The sequence below is a fragment of the Diadema setosum genome, chromosome 3, assembly GCF_964275005.1.
Source record: "Diadema setosum chromosome 3, eeDiaSeto1, whole genome shotgun sequence".
NCBI lineage: Eukaryota > Metazoa > Echinodermata > Echinoidea > Diadematoida > Diadematidae > Diadema > Diadema setosum.
The window spans coordinates 30,203,532-30,223,666 of NC_092687.1; the positions used below are offsets into that span (position 1 = coordinate 30,203,532).

Genomic DNA, 20,135 nt, shown 5'->3' on the forward strand with positions numbered 1-20,135 from the left:
GAAATTGTGTTTTTAGTAGTTTTCTTGAACACGTTTTTGCAGAATGGTGTGATTAGGTGTGCTTGCAAGGTCCCCTTTTCGTTTCTTAAGAAAAAGAAACCCTGTACACATTCATCAATTTCAACTCTAGTTAGAAAGGATAACGCTATTGCTTTGAAAGTTGGCATTAATTATGGACAGAATGGGTTTTTAAGGCCTGCTCAATTTCAGACAAATCTGATAATTTCTTCACATTAAGGATATATGTTTATACCATGAGACCTTCCTACACAAAGCCAACAAAAATTCGCACGCACTGAATTTGTTTGAGGACTGAAAATAGGTGAAATGGGTGAAGCTGGCCAATCTTGAGTTTTCATATATTCTGAAAGAACAAGTCTTCTTCTACGTTATTCTAAAGTTTGAGTTCATATACCGAACAGGAAATGGTAACTCTATAAGTTCTTTTGGAATCACTTTTGTTTTTTGATAGAGTCCCCTTTGTTTGTTTTTCTTACAAACCCTGCACCTACTCTCCACTTTAAACTCTAATATCTTTTGAAAGGATAAGGCTACTGATTTCAACGTTGGCGTCAATCATGAACAGAACGTGGTAAAAAAAAAACAGGCTGAATTTCAGTTTAAGCGGCTAATTCCTTCATTGTTGTTGCTCTAGTGGTTTACATGCTATTTTGTCCCAGTCATACCACAGCTATCACGGATTTGTAAAGATTATAAGCGCTTCAATAGACCGTGTACTTCAGAGCCTCTTTTCTCTGTTCACACTTGTCCAGACAATGCCGGAGTGTGCGCTTTCTTTCAAATATTAGGAAAGGTTAGTAGAGTCAATTTGAATTAATGCATACATCCTTTTAAAGCTTAAAGTCTGCTCTTTCAGAATCTACTTTTAACTAAAAATCCATGCCTGGTGACTGTTTATTGATTTTGTGATGCAGGGTCATTATGTGACCCTGCACCTCAAAACAAACAAAAAGTCGCAAGACATGAATTTTTAGTTAAGACCATATGTGACCCGCTACAACAAAATGGTCCTAAAGTCGTGCACGGTCAAAGCCGTGAAAATCGAGTTTGAAGTTAGAGCATCAAAATTGGTCAAAACTTACGATTTTCTGAATTTGACATATTATTAGAGTCTGACATGTCTTCTATCATCTGTCGAAATTTTGAAGCAAAATGATGAAAGGAAAGACCAAAAAATAGCGTTTTTCTGGGCCATGTTTTTTTGGCATTTCAACGAAGCACAAACTGGTTCGAACATTTGGATTAATCGCCACACATAGGCTCCGCCCCTAACAACAACCAGAGTGATCTCATTGGTCAGTTTGCTGCTTGCCGCTAACCGAGGCGTGAAGCTCGCACACTGCCCAGTCGACTGGTGCGTGCGGGCGGGTTGCGCTATGCCTAGCCGCTTCTCCTGACATCCTGGTCACTGATTGGTCGCTGAGGATACCGCCGACGCTGTGTTTGAATGAGCATTTCGGGGGTTGCCAGGGCTTAACTTCTATTGTCCGGAGGTGAATACTGACTTGCGTGTCTCTTGATTGTGATTGCGTCGCATGGAGAACTTTTAGGCGCTTTTTTCGAAACAGTGATTTCCCAGACGTCTTGACATGCTCTCTTTTAAACATCGATATCTCCGCAGCCAATTATTTTTATAAGACGTGTTATATATCAATTTAAAGCAGAAAGATTAGGGAATTGTGTCATGCAATTTTCAAATAATCGACCTCGCCCGACTTTAGGATCATTTTGTTGTAGCGGGTCACATATTCTGAAAGAGCAGACTTTAAGCTTTAAAATGATGTATAACCCAAATCAAATGGCCTCTCCGAACCTATGTAAATATTGGAAAGAAAGCACAAACTCAGGAAAAGTGTGAACTGAGAAAAGAGGCTCTGAAGTACAGTGTCTATTCAAGCGCTTAATCTTTACCAAACCGTGCTGGCTGTGCGATGAATTTGACAAAAAACAGGAAGTAAACCACCAGAGTAACAACAATGAAGGGATTATCACATTAAACTGACATTAAACATGCCTCATTAACACATTCTGTCCATGATTAATGTCAACTTTCAAAGCAGTAGCACTATCCTTTCAAAAGTTATTAGAGTTGAAAGTGAAGAGTGTGTACAATGCTTTTCAGAAATGAAAAAGGGATTCTAAAGACACACCTAATCACACTATTCTACCAAAAATGTTCGAGATAAACTGCTAAAAAAACACTTTCCTGCCCGTTCTATGATACCAAATCTTAGCACAATGTAAAAAAAGACCCGCTCTTTCAGAAAATATAAAAAAGTCAAGTTCGGCTAGGTTGACCCATTTCACTTATTTTCAGTCCTCACGCAAAATCAGTGTGTGCGACTTTATGTTCGTTTTGAGGTGCACGGTCACATATATATAAATCAAGTAGTTACCTCTCTCAAATCGTAAAATCATCTCTATTCAATTTAATAAATTCGCTTGTAACCTTGCTTGTATTCCTCTATAATGATGCTCCATTTTGGTTTGCGCTCCATATTAAATAGATCGTGAGCTCTGTTAGTGCTCTGTAGAATTAGCGTAGGCTTGTCCAGTTTCCGGTGTAGTAGTGATATGTATGCACCCGTAGCACTCCACAGAGTGGTTTGGGGCATTACACTTCATTCATACTATCGCAAAATGGTGGTGGTGATGATGATTATTATCACTATTATTATTAATATTATTATCACATCGTGTGTTACTTCTTTCTTACCCCTACTCACCTTCAAACGCTAATCAAAACAGTTATTATTTAGTGGATACACCCTATCAGGCTTTTAGCAACTTTTTTTTTAATACTCACGGTCTTTTGTCTTCATCCGCAACACTAACTTATATACGGTTGCGTAATGGTAACTATTTTTATGTCAAACATATATTATACACATAAAATTCCTTTCCAAACATGGCGAGATCCGAACAGTCTGGTTAAAGCAATATTCTTGTGGTCTACTAGTTGATTATTTATATTGGTTTTTGTACTGGTAAAATTTCATTTGGTCAAGATAAACATATCCGTTCCCCGTTTTTTATGTAATTCAGCAACTCTTAATTCGGGAACATACAGTTTTACAAGCGTTAAAGCTTTTATGTAGGGCCATCTTATTTATGTTATTTCCTTGTTCCATCTTCGTATGATGATATGCCCATATACATTTGTGTTCAGTATGTTTTTGTTTTTTCTTCCATCAAAAGACATTTCTGTATAGATTTGATATTCTTACTTGTATTACTGTCAGTCATTTTGAAATTTTCATCGAGAAAGTGGAAATATGGAATTAATTTGAACTGAACAAAACTAAAGTGAACTTGTATGGGGCAAAGCCAAAAGTGAAAAGTTGCAAAATGCACAGAAGATACAAGCAACACAGGCGAGGTCTCCCTCTGTCAATCTCTCAAATTTCTTTTCAGCTCAACAAACACACATTACCTTTCCCTGATGTGAAATCACTTTCTTTTTCTCTCTTCTCCACTCACTACAAAGAACAAAAACATTCAAACCTACACAAATTTCGGAAATGGCAATGTCGTATATCTGATGGGCACTTTTCATCGAACAACATGAACATTAACAGGGGAGGATTGAGAGATCAGAACGTCAGTAGCTAGTGGAGGGTTTAATCGCAGCCATGACAACCCTGTACCTCCTCCTCCTCATCTTCCTCCTCCTCCTCATGCAGGCCAGCAGCCTGGTCAAGTCTTGTCCATGATGCAGTGGGATGGTATTCCACTCTTCAAGAAGGACCTGTCGCAGTCGTCTGATCCGCCATTCTTGGGCAAGCAGCACGGCCGGTCTGGTCCCACAAATGCACCATACGGTTCAGGTTTGGGATGCTCACATGCCACTCGATCCTCGTTTGTTTGTTTATTTGTTTATTTGTTCATTTCCATCTGTGAAGATGGCTGGATCTGAATAGCCCGTAATCAGCTAAGCTAAGCTAGTCTTCCATGGGTCCAGTTTGATGTGAGGTGGGACCACTTCACACGGTTAAACACCCTGCACTTTGCGATGAATGAATGAAGCGTCATCTTTTACGTGCATGAGTTGTGACTCTCTCATACACGGGGCCTCCATTTTTATGTCCTATCCGAGGGACAGAGCGTTTTGCCTCTTACTAGAGGGGATGATATGTTTACACACAATATTGCTCAGTCCAGACTCGGGTTTCAACCAGAGGTAGTATTCTGTATGGATCCTAGGACAGCTCTTGCTTCTAAATAGGCGATTGGTATTCTGTAACACTGCGCGTAGAAGGAGAAATAGGATAATGACGTCATAGATCATTGTTTCTCTCCCAGCTTAGGATAGGGGCGTAACTTATTGTTAATTAGATGTAATTAGATGCGAGTGAGATCTTAAGATAAGCGGAATTCTGTAAGCACACGTAGGATCAACTTTAGGCGCAAAATTAAGGATACCCTCTATGCTGTCTTTCTCGAGCGCTTGATGCCAGGCGATTGCGTATACCATACCGATGATATAGTGTCTATTGTATGTTTGATTTGATTTGATTTGATTTGATTTTGATTTTATTTCTGAATTTCTTTTTCATACAAATACAAATCTATTAAATCGTCTAATAGACGATTGATTTAAATATCCAACATTTTTTTCCCGACACAATGCAAAATGTACATTTATATAGTAGGTTCCCGTGGAACTGTTGTTCAAAGACAAATGAAGCAACTCTTGATGTACAGAAATTCAGGAGACCATCATCATCAGCAAGCTCTTGACGAGGACAATGGCCTCAGAAATGATTGTCTAAACAATACGACATTGTAAGATATGTTCATGAAGAAAATAAATACATGAATCGTATAACAGAGTTTTCTGCACCTCTCACACTGAGGATTCTAAAACTACAGTCTATAATGTTCGAAATAATTGTATTCTTTATATGGCATGTGTATGTTTTTTTTTTTGTTTTTTTTTTGTTGGTCGCTATTTTCCATTGACTTGAAACGGCCCCACCTGTTTAAAGGGTGTGTACAGTTCTGGTCGAGGTGAGGATTTAGCTTTTAACGTTTTGCGAGATATTCAGAAACCACTCTATGAGATGTCAAAGAGCATGCAATTCTAAGGGGTATCAAAAGTTTATTTGATGAAAATCGGTTTTGAAATGGCTGAGATATTAAAAAACAAGGTGAAACAAAGATATCCTAATAAAAGGCGTGGCCTGTAGTCTTTTATTATTATCACTTTTTTGGATATCTCAGCCATTTGAAAACCAATTTTCATCAAATAAAAGTTGAATTCTTCTTAAAATTACATGCTCTTTCATATTTCAAAAGAGGTTTCTCATTATCTCACTTAGGAATGTAAAAAACATGAATCCCCACCTCAACCAGTACTGTACAGCCCCTTTAAGGTAGCAGGATATTTTTATGTGGATTGTTATTGAACAATTTGCCTATAAAATGGTACAGCATTTAAGTAAACTTCTTGTATTATTCTTACAACGAATTTCATGAACGGTGTCTGTTAAGCAATCAAACAGAAAAGGCATCCACACGAGGGTGTAAATAAGGGATATTTCTCCTTCCACACGAAGGTGATTTTACATTTTCAGACCTCAAATTCAGCGATGTAGTAAAAACTCTTGGTGCAACACTTGGAATTTCTTCTTGCTCCCCCCCCCCCCCCAAAAAAAATAATAATGGAAATAATTAGGTCTTTTTCTCGGGGCTTTCTTTTTCAGGAAGTGTTGATAGCAAAATCATGGCATTTACCTCATATGTGTGTATGTACAAAGTCTAATGATGTAGAGGGGGAGGGTGTGGGAGGGGTTGCCCCCTCCCGCTCGATGGAGCTTTTGCGTTTTAAAATTGAAATAAAGCGATCTGAAGCACACTTTTTGTGGGAAATTCGGAAATTGTCATTTCCCAAATTGTACTAAATCTGTAGAGGGGACCAATAAATGGGAGGGTGGCAACATATCCCTCCCATATTCAAGAAAGCTTCTTTTTATATTCAAGAAAGCTTTTTTTTTTTCATTTTTAGAACTGAAATTCAACAATCTGGTGCACACTTCTCTTGGAATATCTGGACATTTGTCAGTCAGAGAAGTGCAAGTCTGTGGAAGGAGATAGCAGGATGATGTGGGAGGGGATAAGCCCTATTCTCCCTCCTACATTAGGGACATTCTGTATTTTCTGATAGCAGATAAACGTTTTGGTGCACACATTTTGTGGCATATACTTGGAAAATTCAAAGTCTAGCCACAGTCTAATTGTATGCACAGGGCGGGGGGCAAACAGGGAGAAAGCATGGGAGAGTGCTATCCCCATCCCTTCCCGTACGAGGGAGCTTTTGCCCCCCTTTTTAAGTTGAAATTGAGATATCTCGTATACACATATTTGATGGAATATTTGGGAAATTAAAACAAAAAATAAAAAATGATCGGGGGAACTGAGAGAGGAAAGGGTTGATTAAAAAGGGATGTTCCCCTCGTACATGAGGGAGCTATTGATTTTTCGGAATGTAAGTGATAAGTCGTCTTGTGCACTCAAAGGGCATGAAATGTCATCTAGAAGATGACATTAAGTGAGAGATTTCGCAATTATGGGATGCCCTCTGTCCGAAAGGAAATGCCCCGATATCTCTCTGCTGCAAAGTTTCCATCAATAAATGCTTAGACCCGATTGGTGCAACAGTCAGCAAAGTGTTCTTCACGACGACCTCGTCACACTTTCACCTAACCGCGATCAGGTTTACTTATGCAGAATCTGGATTTGTCGGTTCAATGTTATCAGAACAAATGCTGTAGTCCCATTGTACTGCTCCATCGCAGATGTTGCCAGTACCAATTTTGAATGCAACAGGCGTGAAGATGCAGGGATGATGGCGAAGTTCTTGTCACTGCCTTGTGAGCTCTCAGAGTATCTGCTTAGAGTCTGTTTCTGAAGTTTTGGTCTGTTAGCATCGTTTTCCCTCTCTCTCTTTGTCTGCCTCAAATGTTATAATCTATTCACCATTTCTTGAAGCTTGAAACAATAAAAGAATGGTAAATTGAAATAAAATTACATCCATTTTGCATTGAGTTCAGCGCTCTTGCAGCAGTCCTCACGCTGTGCTCCCATCTTGTGTTTAATTTCTATGTATTTGTGAGGTGTTTCTTCGTATTTTATGCACCAGTTATCAGTTTGACATATCAGGATTCAGGAGGACAACATACGCATGTATTGGAGGGTTGGTTTGGAAGATACTGCAGATTGTTTTCTGCATCAGACTTTCCATGGATCCAGCAGTGGGAGGCACTACATGTACATGCTAGTATATGAAGAGTTTGTTTGCAAAAGCCGATAAGTCCATATTTGCCAAATGGAGATATTTGCGATTAAAGGTCAAGGAAAATAAAGAGAATAATAAGAAAATTTTTGCTTCTTTTGACCATAACTTCAAAAATATACCTTTATATGTAGTGACCAATATATCATTTAAAAGGTATTATTTTGTACTTCTTGACAGAGACCGCACTTCAAAATCTTCAAAAATGGACTTATCGGTTTTTGCAAACAAACTCTTCATATGTATAGTGATTCACTCACTCATGCTAAGACTGCCATGCCAAACTCCCAGCTGTGATCCTGCAATTCTTTGTAACAATACCAGCTGCAACACCAATGGAACTACTGAAGTGGACACTCCTTGTGTTGGCTGCACTTGGTTTTTGTTATTGCAATGTTGTGTTTTGTGAATGGAGCATCCAACTTAGTGTACCTGTGATTGCTGAGACTTCAAATCACAAATATGGTGGAAAGCCAACACCTTACTATGCTAACTCCTCAGCTACGTTAAGACTGTTGATTCTTCAAGCTGGTAATGTAGATCCTAATCCCAGACCAGTAACTGGAGACAAGCTTGATGGAGATAGCCTGTCGTTCCAATGACTATGTGCAAGAGGGAGAATTCAGTTTGATGCTGGTGTCTCTCAAACTGCACCCCCTTTTCTTCATACAAGTCACCATAGATTCCCCTGTCAGGTATGGAAGACCATTTCATCACTTAGTATTGCTCGGAGGCGGCGTACACGACGGGGGAAAAGGGGTAACCGAAGCCGACATACAAATAGAAAGGTTGCTATTCGCCATGTTAAAGCAATTTGGCCTGACGATTGTTCTCGGGATCAAATTGATTGTCAGATCGGTCAACGAGCTCCCATCCGATTTTATCTGAATCCTACTGTGCGGTGTTGTTTACATGTCGGACTTTGGAATGCCCGTTTCATGTCAAATAAGACTACTTGCATATGCGATTTGATACTGGATAAACAACCTGATGTCCTTGTCCTGACCGAATCCTGGTTAACAGGAGACCAGGGGATGACTTTGTCATTGGTGATATTAAATCAACACTTCCAAATTATGATTTGCTGCACTGTCCACGCTTTGGCTCGAAAGGAGATGGAATCTGCATCGTGTGTCGCGCTGCCACCAAGTTGACTCTGAACTGTTGAGGTGAATAATTATGCCACTTTTGAGCTCATGGATGACAGTTAAGATCCGGTTATCCGCAGCTTCGGTTTTGAGATGCTATGCAGTATACAGACCTCACCTTCAGCAAGCAAAAAGATTACATACAGGATGTTTCTGCAGGAGTTTCTTACTCTTTCGAGTCTGCGACAATATCGGACAACATGCCCAACATGCTATGCGGTTTTATCTTCCACATTGATGATGAGCACGAGTCCCAGGCCATGACCTTCATGAACTCCATCGACTCACTAGGTTTCTTTCAAAATATGAACGGACCGACCCATCAGGCTTGCCATACGTTGGACCTTGTCTTGTCAAGAAGAATAGATTATATCATCTCATCTCTCCGCATCCTGCCTGGACTTTCGTCTGATCATTCGGCTATTGTTGCTGACGTCAACCTTGCTGCTCCTACAAATGATAAACACAACGAAAGTTGTGCAGTACAGAAAACTTCGGAATATTGACTTCGCATATTTTACACAAGATATTCGGAATTATCCTATATCTACGTCAATGCCAAATGACTCTTCTGAAGCAGTCGATGTGTTTTATGATACTCTGATTCAGCTCATCAACAAACATGCCCCGATAATGAGAAAGCCTATCACAGTTCGACCGTCCGTTCCCTGGTACACAGAAGAGTTGAGAGAAGCCAAGAGAGCCAGGGGTCACGCAGAACGACGGATGTTGAGTTCAGGCCTTACGATCGATAAACAATTATACCAGAAAAAGTGTCTGTCTTTTTACGATATCCTCCATGAAGCCAAATCCAAACATTTGACTACTGAGATCGCTGAAGCTAACACGAGAGAACTTTTTCGCATTGTCAGGAGATTTTCCGCTCCTTCCAGCCAGGAAAACATCCTTCCTGAACATCGGTCTGATGTAGCATTGGCCAATGAATTTGGAAGCTACTTTGATAATAGGATTACCAGTATCATATTGGGCTTCAGACCTCTAAAAGCAAACCCCAGTTTTCTTTGCTCAATTTTCCACTAATGAGTGATATTAATTTCTGGTCAGTTTTGTCTGTTTTCGTTTGTTACATACTCAAAAAGCTGCATCACTTCGGTGATCCCTCGAATTCATCCCCAAGTTGAGTTACCCTTCGGGTTTATGCCAAGTTCAAGTGTGTACGTGTGTGTCACACACAAACACACTGTTATAGTTTCTGACCACTCGAACATTGAGAATTTAGGGTTTCTGGGACGAACATTGAACTAGGGCTGTTTATAGCTCAGTCGGTAGAGCACTGGGCTGGCAATCCGGAGGGTTCGTATTGCGATGGAATCCCATTTTCTTTGCTCAATTTTACACTAATAAATAATATTCATTTCTGGTCAGGGTTTTTTTTTTTGTATTTTTCGTTTTGTTTTTTTCTTTTTTGCGCGTAGAAACACTGTATTGAGCGCATTGCAAATGTAATGTATTATTATTTATAACTATCCGAAAGAAAAAAAAAAATAGCCAAATCGGCAAATAACAGAAACAAAGCAAAAATTCGTCTACTTTAAAATATAATGAGCCAGTTATGATAGCCAAGATGTAGGCTTAATTGTCTTCAAAAACAACAGCACAGAGTCTACTTTTACCTCTTCTTATACATGTTGTTTCGTGATAATCCCCTCTGCATGCTTTAGATATAGACTTAAGCTTCCAAGCAAGCCTTCTTTGAAGGTTTCAGGCAGATAACCTTCGATATATAGGGCTGACGCGGTAAGGAAGTTTAGTCTTTTTGTTAAGTCGTCTTCTTTGGGCGACATCTCCTTTTCCCATCCTTCGCGTCCCAAGTTTCTCGGAACTTGGCCAGTTTTCCGGAAAACGTAATTGTCCTCAAGCCTAGTCATGCAGCAATTTCTCCTTTGGTGGTATCCGGCTTCGATTTGGCCAATTGGACGGACCTTCTCAAAGGTTGATAAACGAGGCATCTTGATATTATCGGACGGCTATCCATGGCAATGTGTAAATCGATGCTAGAAAAATTGTTTTTGCAAGGCACCTAGGATCTGATCCAAACAGCTGGTGAAACATTCTTGAGTCATTAACGACGTATTAACCATGATTCGACAAGCCCATACTTTAAGAAAAGCAGTAGACATTAGTAATCCATTTTGCAACTTATCACTCTTGATTTTATTCTGTACTCAGGTGTGTGTGTGTGTGTGTGTGTTTGTAATGATGTGGGTATGTGCAATATACGTAAGCCGCGATCAAGTTGTTTTGAGGAAAGATTGATCGACATGAAATTGACATAAGTATACGCTCCCCAACAACCGATTTGGTTCGTGGTTCAAAATAATTTTACGCAGGAAACTTGATATGCAACTATAAAGTACTAAGTGTTAAAAAAAACAAACAAACAAACAAAAAAAAAAACAAAAAAAAACATATCCCACTTTTGATCCGTAATAGTTCAAAAAGCAAACATCAGATAACACTCGAAGCTGAATATTGTACAATTTAATCAAAGGTGATTTGGATATGAGAGCATTAATCAGTTTCGTAAATCCATGGTTATAAAGTAACGTTCCAGATGTTGGTCAATTTGAGCCTTGTATAGCCCACAAAATCAAATGTCAAAATCGATCACTTATGTCAAAACAACAACTAATGCCATAGCATATAAACCACAAATGTCATAATAACCATTAATGTCATAACACGTCAACCACAAATGTCATAATGACAACTAATGTCATAACACGTCAACCACAAATGTCATAATGACCACTATGTCATAACATGTCAACCACAAATGCCATAATGACCACTAATGTCATATTATGTCAACCGAAAGTGTCATAATGACCACTAATGTCCTAGCCGCCTCTGGATCCGCAGCTGTGTTAGCCACGAATGTCAAAACCCATTGCTTGCATTACAGGGGCGGATCCAAGAATTCCGTAGAGGCGAGGCGCCTTTAAGGGGCAATCACCCATCGTCAGTTCTGCCCCCCCCCCCCCCACGGAAGAAAGCAGTAACTGCATAGCTGCTGAGCTGAAATAAATGCGATCTTGTGTTTTTTTTGCAGATTCTTTAAAAACACAGAAACATTCAAAAATAATTTTGTGGTATGATTATGCACCATACCTAGTTGTCTAACAATACCTAGGAAAAAATTATGTTTCTGTTATTTTGTAAATGTTATTTAGGAAAATGCAGTTACTGCGGTGGCTCACCCTTGATTCTGGGTAGTTTCCCCACGGAAAAAAAGCAGTAACTGCAGACGGCCAGGAGTCTGCTGTTTTCCCCATGGAAAAAAGCAGTAACTGCACATGTCACATGACCATAGGAGGAGAATTGTTACCGCCACCAGGTTATAAAGTTCTTCTACTTTCTGGTTAGTCTAGATCTATAAGATCTAGGACCTAACGCTAGACCTAGACTAGGTCTTGTCGATTGAATGGCATTCTGTGTAAAAATAAGGTACATGTACCCTAATTGAACTTTGGAGTGCCCGGCCCGGCCCCTGACACATGACCCTGGACTAGACAATAAAGTCAAGTCTCTTTGTCTTAGATCCTAGTCGAACTCTGACGTTACACTTAAGCTAGACTACAGATCTATGCCCAATGTTAGTGCTAGACCTAGATCTATTACGTTAGATTAGGCCTACTGACATATTGTCTAACACTACAGTTAACAATAGATTACACTCTTAAACGGTTAGTTGTTACTCTGTAACGTTAGATCTGGTAGACTTAACTTTAGGGCCTACATCTAACGTTAGACTAACGTTAGTGTATTAATACTAGTGCTCATCTCCCTTCAATATATTTTCAGCTCACCTAGATTTTCTGGTTCTGGCCAAAGTCATGGCTACCATGACTTTTCCTCTGCAATTCATGATAGATGTACAGGCATGCCTGAACCGCAGAAACTGTGTGACAGCATGGTTAGCACTGGCATGATCGATCACTCAGACTGTACCAGACCTGGAATACTGTGCAAGTGATGACTGTGATGTGATGCAATGTTTAGCTAGTTAATTACTGTATGCTGCAGATCGATGCGCATGCAGCTAGCTGCACGCGTATTCTGCACTCTGAGCGCGCTGAGTTTGCCAGGTTTGCTAGTCTCCAGAAAGAAGCTTTTTCTACAACTTGTCATATGATTCCCTGCGGGCAGAGTCAAGTTACTGGTGAAACAATCTTTTTATATCTACTCTCCTAAATTATGGAAGAAACTGCTGTTTACATTGTTAAAAAAAAAAATAGTAGAAAAAATAAATGTTACTAGGGAAAAATATACATGAAGGACTATACAGAGTCTGAATGATTAGACTAAATTGTTAGTTACTGCTTTCTTCCGTGGGGAAACTTGCAAAGTTGAATCAACTTGATGCAGTTACTGCTTTTTGCAAAAGTGAAAAATTGCATTTTTTGTCACTTTCATGTTTTTTTTTTGTGCAAAATTGACCTATTAACATTGGAGAGCATTGGGTAAAAAACATTCATAAAAATGACAGTTACTGCTTTTTTCCGTGGGGAGGGGGGGGGGGGGGCAGAGTTTAGATGGCGGTCCATGGCGGTTCTCAAACCGTGAAACGTGTCCAAACGATGGCGGAAAGCACTCAAACGCGATGTACCTACGTTCTCAACACGTTTTGAACACGTCGCTGACGCAGATTGGCGCGGTAGTAACACGGATCTCCCCGAAAGGTGGAGGTGTCCATACCAAGCTCGAGTAATTGGATGCAATCAGAGCCCTTTCACTTGTCTTCAGTGGGTTACATCAAGGAGCGTATTGCTTTGTTATTAAACAATGTAACCCCCTATGTTTTGACAGTTTGTTAAGTGATGCAATAAGTAATTGTTTTCAAGTTTCAACATGTTTTTTTTCTTTCTTTTAACTTTTAAAATATCTGTCAATATGTATTAACTGTCATTAAAAAGACATACATGTCAAAGCAGAGTCCAAAATAGTTAACGGAGTTTCCTGTTCATTTGCAAGTTTATAAAATTAATTATATAAAGCAAGCGAGCGGGAACACTTCTGTTTTTTTTTTTTTGTTTTTTTGTTTTTTTTTTTGGGGGGGGGGGCAAAATCTCAACGGGGGCACATATTTTTATGTGACGACGTGAGATCCTCGGGGCGGGAGCGAGGCGAGCGAGCGGGGGGGGGGGGTGTGGAAAGGCGGATACCCCCCCCCCCACTGTAGCAATTTACAAGCAAATTTCTAAGGAATTAAACATAGTGAAAAATATCAGTGCGAAGGACTATGATTATTACATACGGGAGTACATAATAACGTGATGGTGTGAGATCTTCGGCGAGAGAGCGAAGTGACCGAGCGGGGGGATGGTGTGTGGAGGGGGGATACCCCCTCCCACGGTAGGGACTTTTTGTAAAAATAGAGTATAAAAGTCGTGTTTATAGAGAATTTAAAGTACATTTCTAGGGAATTAACATATTGAAAAAATCAGTTGGAAGGACTATGATCATAACATACGGGAGTACATTAATAATGTGATGGTGCGAGATCCTCGGCGAGGGAGCGAAGCGACAGAGCGAGGGGAGGGTGTGGGTACCCCCTCCCACGGTAGGAACTTTTTGTGAAAACAGAGTATATACAGATGTATAAAAGTCGCGTTCATAGAACATTTAAAAGCAACTTTCTACGGAATTAACATTACAAAAAATCAGTTGGAAGGACTATGATCTTAACATACGGGGGTATATTATGTGATGGTGTGAGATCCTCGTCGAGGGAGCGAAGCGACCGAGCGGGGGAGGGTGTGGGAGGGGGATATCCCCTCCCACGGTAGGGACTTTTTGTAAAAACAGAGTATAAAAGTCGCTTTTATAGAGCATTTTAAATTAAATTTCTGAGGAATTAAACATAGTTAAAGAAATCACTGCGAAGGACTATGATAATATCTTCTGAAAACATATTTTACTATCAGTACGGGCAGAATGAGATAGCCACTTTCACTTTGCAATTTATCTGAAATGTACTCATTAAAAGCTTAAACGTGATCGCATCGTTCGAACAATAAAAAATATTCTTATACTGCTAGAAAACAAAGAAGAAAATGAAAAATGTAAGGTTTGGAAAAGGTATGTTTCAGCGGGCACACTCGAGGACACGAGGCTACCATCTATACACTAAATTTACTCATAAGTTCCTATTAGTGTATAAATACAATAATGTATGTTGTTACTGTATTATAATTTTTGCATTTTCAGTTATGAAATTACAACATTTAGACAAGAAATATGCCTTTTTTGTTCATTTTGGTCTTTAAATCAGTGATTATGGTTGTTACAGGGGGCACTTTTTTTTTTTTTTTTTTTGGGGGGGGGGGCAAAAAAATCGTTTTGCCCCCCTAACATTTTGTTTGGGGGGGGGGGGGGGGGCAAGTGCCACCCCTGCCCCCCCCCCCCCCCCCCCCGCTTCCGGCGCCCTTGATATCAAGTGATGTACAAGTAGGCCTACTTGCTCTCTTCAACATCTCTTTTTTCTCTTTCACATAGTAAATGAAGGGTTTGTTTGCAATACCGATAAGTCCATTTTTGAAGATTTTGAAGTACGATCTCTGTCATAATGCACAAAATAATACCTTTTAAATGATATATTGGTCACTACATAATCTTTATAAAGGTATATTTTTGAAGTTATGGTCAAAAGAAGCACAAATTTTCTTGTTTTTTTCTTTATTTTTCTTGACCTTTAATCGCAAATATCTCCATTTGGCAGATGGACTTATCGGTTTTTGCAAACAAACTCTTCAAATTATCTCTTACAACAGTCAATAAAAAGACATACACAACAAAGAAGAATACAGTATATCTACATAGTTTCCTGTTAATTTACAGGTTAACGTTACATAATAATGACACGTTATTTGTTTTTTGTTATTTTTTTTTTCAAGTTTCAACATCGCTTTTCCCTGTACTCTCTTAAGTTTCAACATATTTGTATCAACATCGAATGTAGTCTTACAAAACGGCATACATAATCACGAAAGCAGAACCCAACATATCTACAAAAGTCTTTTGTGTGTAACTTACAAATTCAGGTACCAGGCCATCTTTTGCGCTGTTAAGCTTTATTAATAATTATGAACACACCTTTTAGTGTAACTGATGTGTTATTCAACATATCTAAAATTGTTTTGAACATTACATTTTATTTGTTACTCTGTGTGTTCAAATAATAAAAAAAAGTAATGAAACTTTAAATAGCATTCGATAGATTTACCCGATCTTGTATTATGGGTTCATTTTTTTTTATTGCTCCGCCATGAAGTGTCGCTGGAGGCATTATTCTTTTTTAAGTTCATCATTTGTTCTTGCATGAAAATTATGGCGGTGTTAACACGGTATAATTACGGATCTCCACGAAGTGTCGCTCGAGGCATTATTCCCTTCTAAGTTCATCATTTGTTTTCGCATAAAAATTATGGCGGTGTTAACACGGTATTATCACGGATCTTGCGGAGGATGCCGTTCTTTACACGGTGAACGGCGCGCCGTTTTGAACACGGTCCATTTCAAACTGCCAAGACCGCCACGAAAAATTAAAAATGTTCAATTTTTCTGGCGGTTCCCCGCGGTTCTCGGGGTTTATGGCGGATGAGTGACGGATGGACAGGGTTTGTGTACGGTGTGAACACGGTCTTTGGCGGAGCACGGCGAATAGCCGAACCGCCATGAGCCGCCATCTAAACCGGCGATGTGTGATCGCCCCTTTACAAAATTAAAGGCTGGCGCAACCCCCCCCCCCCCCTATTTTTTTTTTCCTTTTTACTAAAATAGAAGGGAGGGGCCAAGTGCGCCTCCCTCTAGATCCGCGTCACCCGCACTGATGTCAAAACCCATAGCTTGCATTGCAGGGGCGGATCCAAGAATTTTGAAAAGTTGAAGCGCCTTCGCAAAATGAAAGGCTGGCGGACCACCATTTCTGCCCCCCCCCCAATGAAAAACGCAGTATCTGAGATTTTTGTCGATTTTCACTTTTTTGCATAAATATAGTCAGTGGGCAATCCTTGTTCATATGAAATATTCAGTTTTTTTTTGACAAAAATGTTTGGAAAGCTACTTTTCCGTAACTGCCAAACGCAGTATTTACATTTAACTTGCACTTTCCCCAAGGAAAAACGCAGCATCTACATGATGAATATTAGCATATTTCCCCAAGGAAAAATGCAGTTTCTACAAAGCTAGTCTTAATTACCGGACACTGTTATTTATATAAATTATGTGACCGTGCACCTCAAAACGAACATAAAGTCGCACACACTGATTTTGCGTGAGGACTGAAAATAAGTGAAATGGGTCAACCTAGCCGAACTTGACTTATTCATATTTTCTGAAAGAGCAGGTCTTCTTTTACATTATGCTAAAATTTGGTATCATAAAACGGCAGGAAAGTGTGTGTGTGTGTTTTTTTAGCAGTTTATCTCGAACATTTTTGGTAGAATAGTGTGATTAGGTGTGTCTTTAGAATCCCTTTTTCATTTCTGAAAAACCTTGTGCACACTCTTCACTTTCAACTCCAATAACTTTTGAAGGATAGTGCTACTGCTTTGAAAGTTGGCATCAATTATGGACAGAATGTCTTAATGAGGCATGCTTAATTCCAATTTAATCTAATAATCCCTTCATTGTTGTTACTCTGGTGGTTTACTTCTTGTTTTTTGTCCCATTCATCGCACAGCCAGCACGGTTTGGTAAAGATTAAGCGCTTGAATAGACACTGAACTTCAGAGCCTCTTTTCTCAGTTCACACTTTTCCTGAGTTTGTGCTTTCTTTCCAATATTAAGATAGGTTAGGAGAGTCCATTTGATTTAAATTATACACCATTTTAAAGATTAAAGTCCGCTCTTTCAGAATATGTGACCCTGCACCTCAAAACAAACAAAAAGTCGCCTGACATGAATTTTTAATTAAGACCATATTCTGAAAGAGCAGACTTTAAGCTTTAAAATGATGTATAACTCAAATCAAATGGACTCTCCTAACCTATCTTAATATTGGAAAGAAAGCGCAAACTCAGGAAAAGTGTGAACTGAGAAAAGAGGCTCTGAAGTACAGTGTTTTACGCAGATCAAATGCAATGCCCTCATACTTATGTCATCAATTCAGTAACTGAATCCTAGATGATTTTCCGAGGTCGTGAATGAGTTGAACGTTGACACACTTTCAAGACTCTTTATTTTGTTTTCTAAACAGTAGACAAAAAAAAAAAAAAATCATGAAGATGTGTATTCGGGGAAAAATGTTCCAAATGATAAAAGAATAAGTTAGGTAAGAAGTAAATGAACTTGCGGTTTAAAGCAAGCTTATTGTAAAAGCAAACACACAATATGAAAATGCAAATTACGTTCAGATCTGAAGAAAAGAATTGTGGTCTGAAGCATGAATATCACGAATAACAAGGACAGTGGTATCTATCACCTACCCTACACTCAATGTTTTACTCTGATCTGCTTGAGCGAGCAGTTTCCTGGCGTACTTCTTGTTTGCACATGTCCAGGCGAAGTCTGAACAATTAAGCGTAGGCGGTAATGAGCAGAACCAAGGTCCTCTTGCTTTGTGGTTGCTGTAGTCACACACTGGTTCCTTTAATGTGGGAAGAAAATGATGTATGTTTCATCTACGTATTTATTTAGCACTACAAGTGGAAAACGAACAAAGAAAGTGGAACTTCGGAGTTCTAAGTTCAAACCTGGTGCTCTACCAACTGAGCTGATGAAAGCCCTAGTACAGTGTTCATCTTAGAAACACGTAATTCTCAATGGTTAGAAGCTACAGCAGTGAGAATTACGGGTTTCTGGGACAAGCACTGTTAAAACAAACAAACAAACAACAAGCAAAAAGAATGGCACATAGCGATGTTACAATAATGTAAATGGAAATACATGGACCATGTGAAATTTGCATTGCTAGAACTCAATTGTAACTATTCAGTGAATTAAATAATTCATGATTTCGTATCATTGAAATGTACATGTGTCAAAAGACCAGAACCATAAAAGCAAAAACGAAACATTCAGATGCACTCACCAAATTGACAAAGCGACCACATTTTCTGCCTCAATTTCTGCATTTTTTATTGCTTTTGTGATGTATGGTCACATTTATATTTCGTCCGGTATCAAGGGGCATCATTGAGGGAGGCATGTACTGGATGTAATCCATTTAACATAGTCACAGTGTATTACCCATGATTGTCAGTAAGGCCCGGATTGATTGGTTCATAATTATTTTGTTGAGCGAGTTTTTTTTTTTTTTTTTTTTTTTTTTTTTTTTTTTGTTTACTCCGTCTGCTCTCGCATCACCGCATCGTAGGTTTCTGTTTACTACGTCTTTGTTACATAAGGTTTCCTATTTCCGTCCGCATTTGGTACTTCCCGCCACAACCTTAACACGTGAGAAAAGAACGACAACTAGCTACCCCCATCGGCGGGGACAAAAAAAAGATATGATTGGCTGATCGTTATCGCATCGTCTAATAACAGGACAGCTTACGCTCCAGCGAAGCGGAACAATGGCTTGCCCTAGAGCACAATGTTCCCTTCCAGTAGCAATATAGATAGGCTCCCCTTGCAGAGCTTGGTCTGCTTTGCCAGACAAAGAAGGGTTTAGAGTCCAGGGGCGGATCCAGGAATTCTGTAAAGGGAGGCGGGGGGGGGGGGGGGCGCAACTAATATTTCTGGTGCCACTTTCGGGTTTCATTTCATTTTTTTTCTTTTTATTTATTTTGTTTTTAACGAAAGAAAGAGGGAGGCGTGCGCCGGTTGCGCCCCCCTCTGGATCCGCCACTGGAGTCGGAGTTCCAACTGGCTGCAATTATTCGAACAATTATTGTCAGATTTCTATTGATGTACAAAAGAATTTCATAGGTGCATTTGTGCTTTTGATGATCGATTTTCGAAGCCGCCGTCTTGCTAAGCAATCTGAAGATTCATTTTGAACGTTCATAATTAGCTCATGTACACATTGGTACAAATGGCCTTTCTTTTTTCTCAGTTAGGCACTTCACTTGTTTTCAGAGAGACACAATGTATAAGCTTGCCCGACGTAACAATTTATAGAATTCATATTCAGACAAAGAATTAACTTGCGTTTCGACCAGGTGACCAGAATGGCCAATTGACATTTCAGGAGGCATCCATTTCATTGTTTTGTATTGAATGCATCATAACAACATTTTCTTTTGATATTGCTAAAAACCAGGCTTGCTGTCAGGTGGACGTGCTGGCAAGCACCATCTATCAGTATAAGGCTACATGAATAATCATCACATCACAGATGCTTATCTCGGTGAATTAACAAACCAAAATGCCTGTTGGTACAAATGACCTTTTTTCTGCTCATGCGCAAAAATGTAACTACGAACTGGTTTATTGCCCATATTTTGCTTATCTATTTCTTGAATGAAATGAAATTTCACATAATGATAAAGCATGTAAAACAAAAGTCAATCCCATCCAGAAATTTGTGCAAAAGTGTAAATCAGAACGGTATCATGTGAAAATTTTTAAACTGTACCATCCTGGAAAGCCGGTTTTATCACTTTTCCGCTTAATTCCGACAAATATAACTAACATGGACTAATCTCCAAGTATAATTCTTTATTGATAGATATATCGGATTAGTGCCCGGGTATGCACAGTCGAGT

The 20,135-nt window shown here is 39.3% G+C and overlaps 1 protein-coding gene across 1 annotated transcript in view; it reads right to left on the reverse strand.

Moving 5' to 3' along the window:
* The window catches only part of LOC140246766 (NXPE family member 3-like), a 70,841-nt gene that overhangs the window by 4,617 nt on the left and 46,089 nt on the right, over positions 1–20,135 (reverse strand). Inside the window, exons 4-5 of the mRNA XM_072326103.1 lie at positions 17,913–18,073; positions 3,669–3,818 (exon numbers count right to left, since the gene is read on the reverse strand). Coding sequence (XP_072182204.1) covers positions 3,669–3,818; positions 17,913–18,073 — 311 coding nt within the window. The remainder of the gene's footprint in view (positions 1–3,668; positions 3,819–17,912; positions 18,074–20,135) is intronic.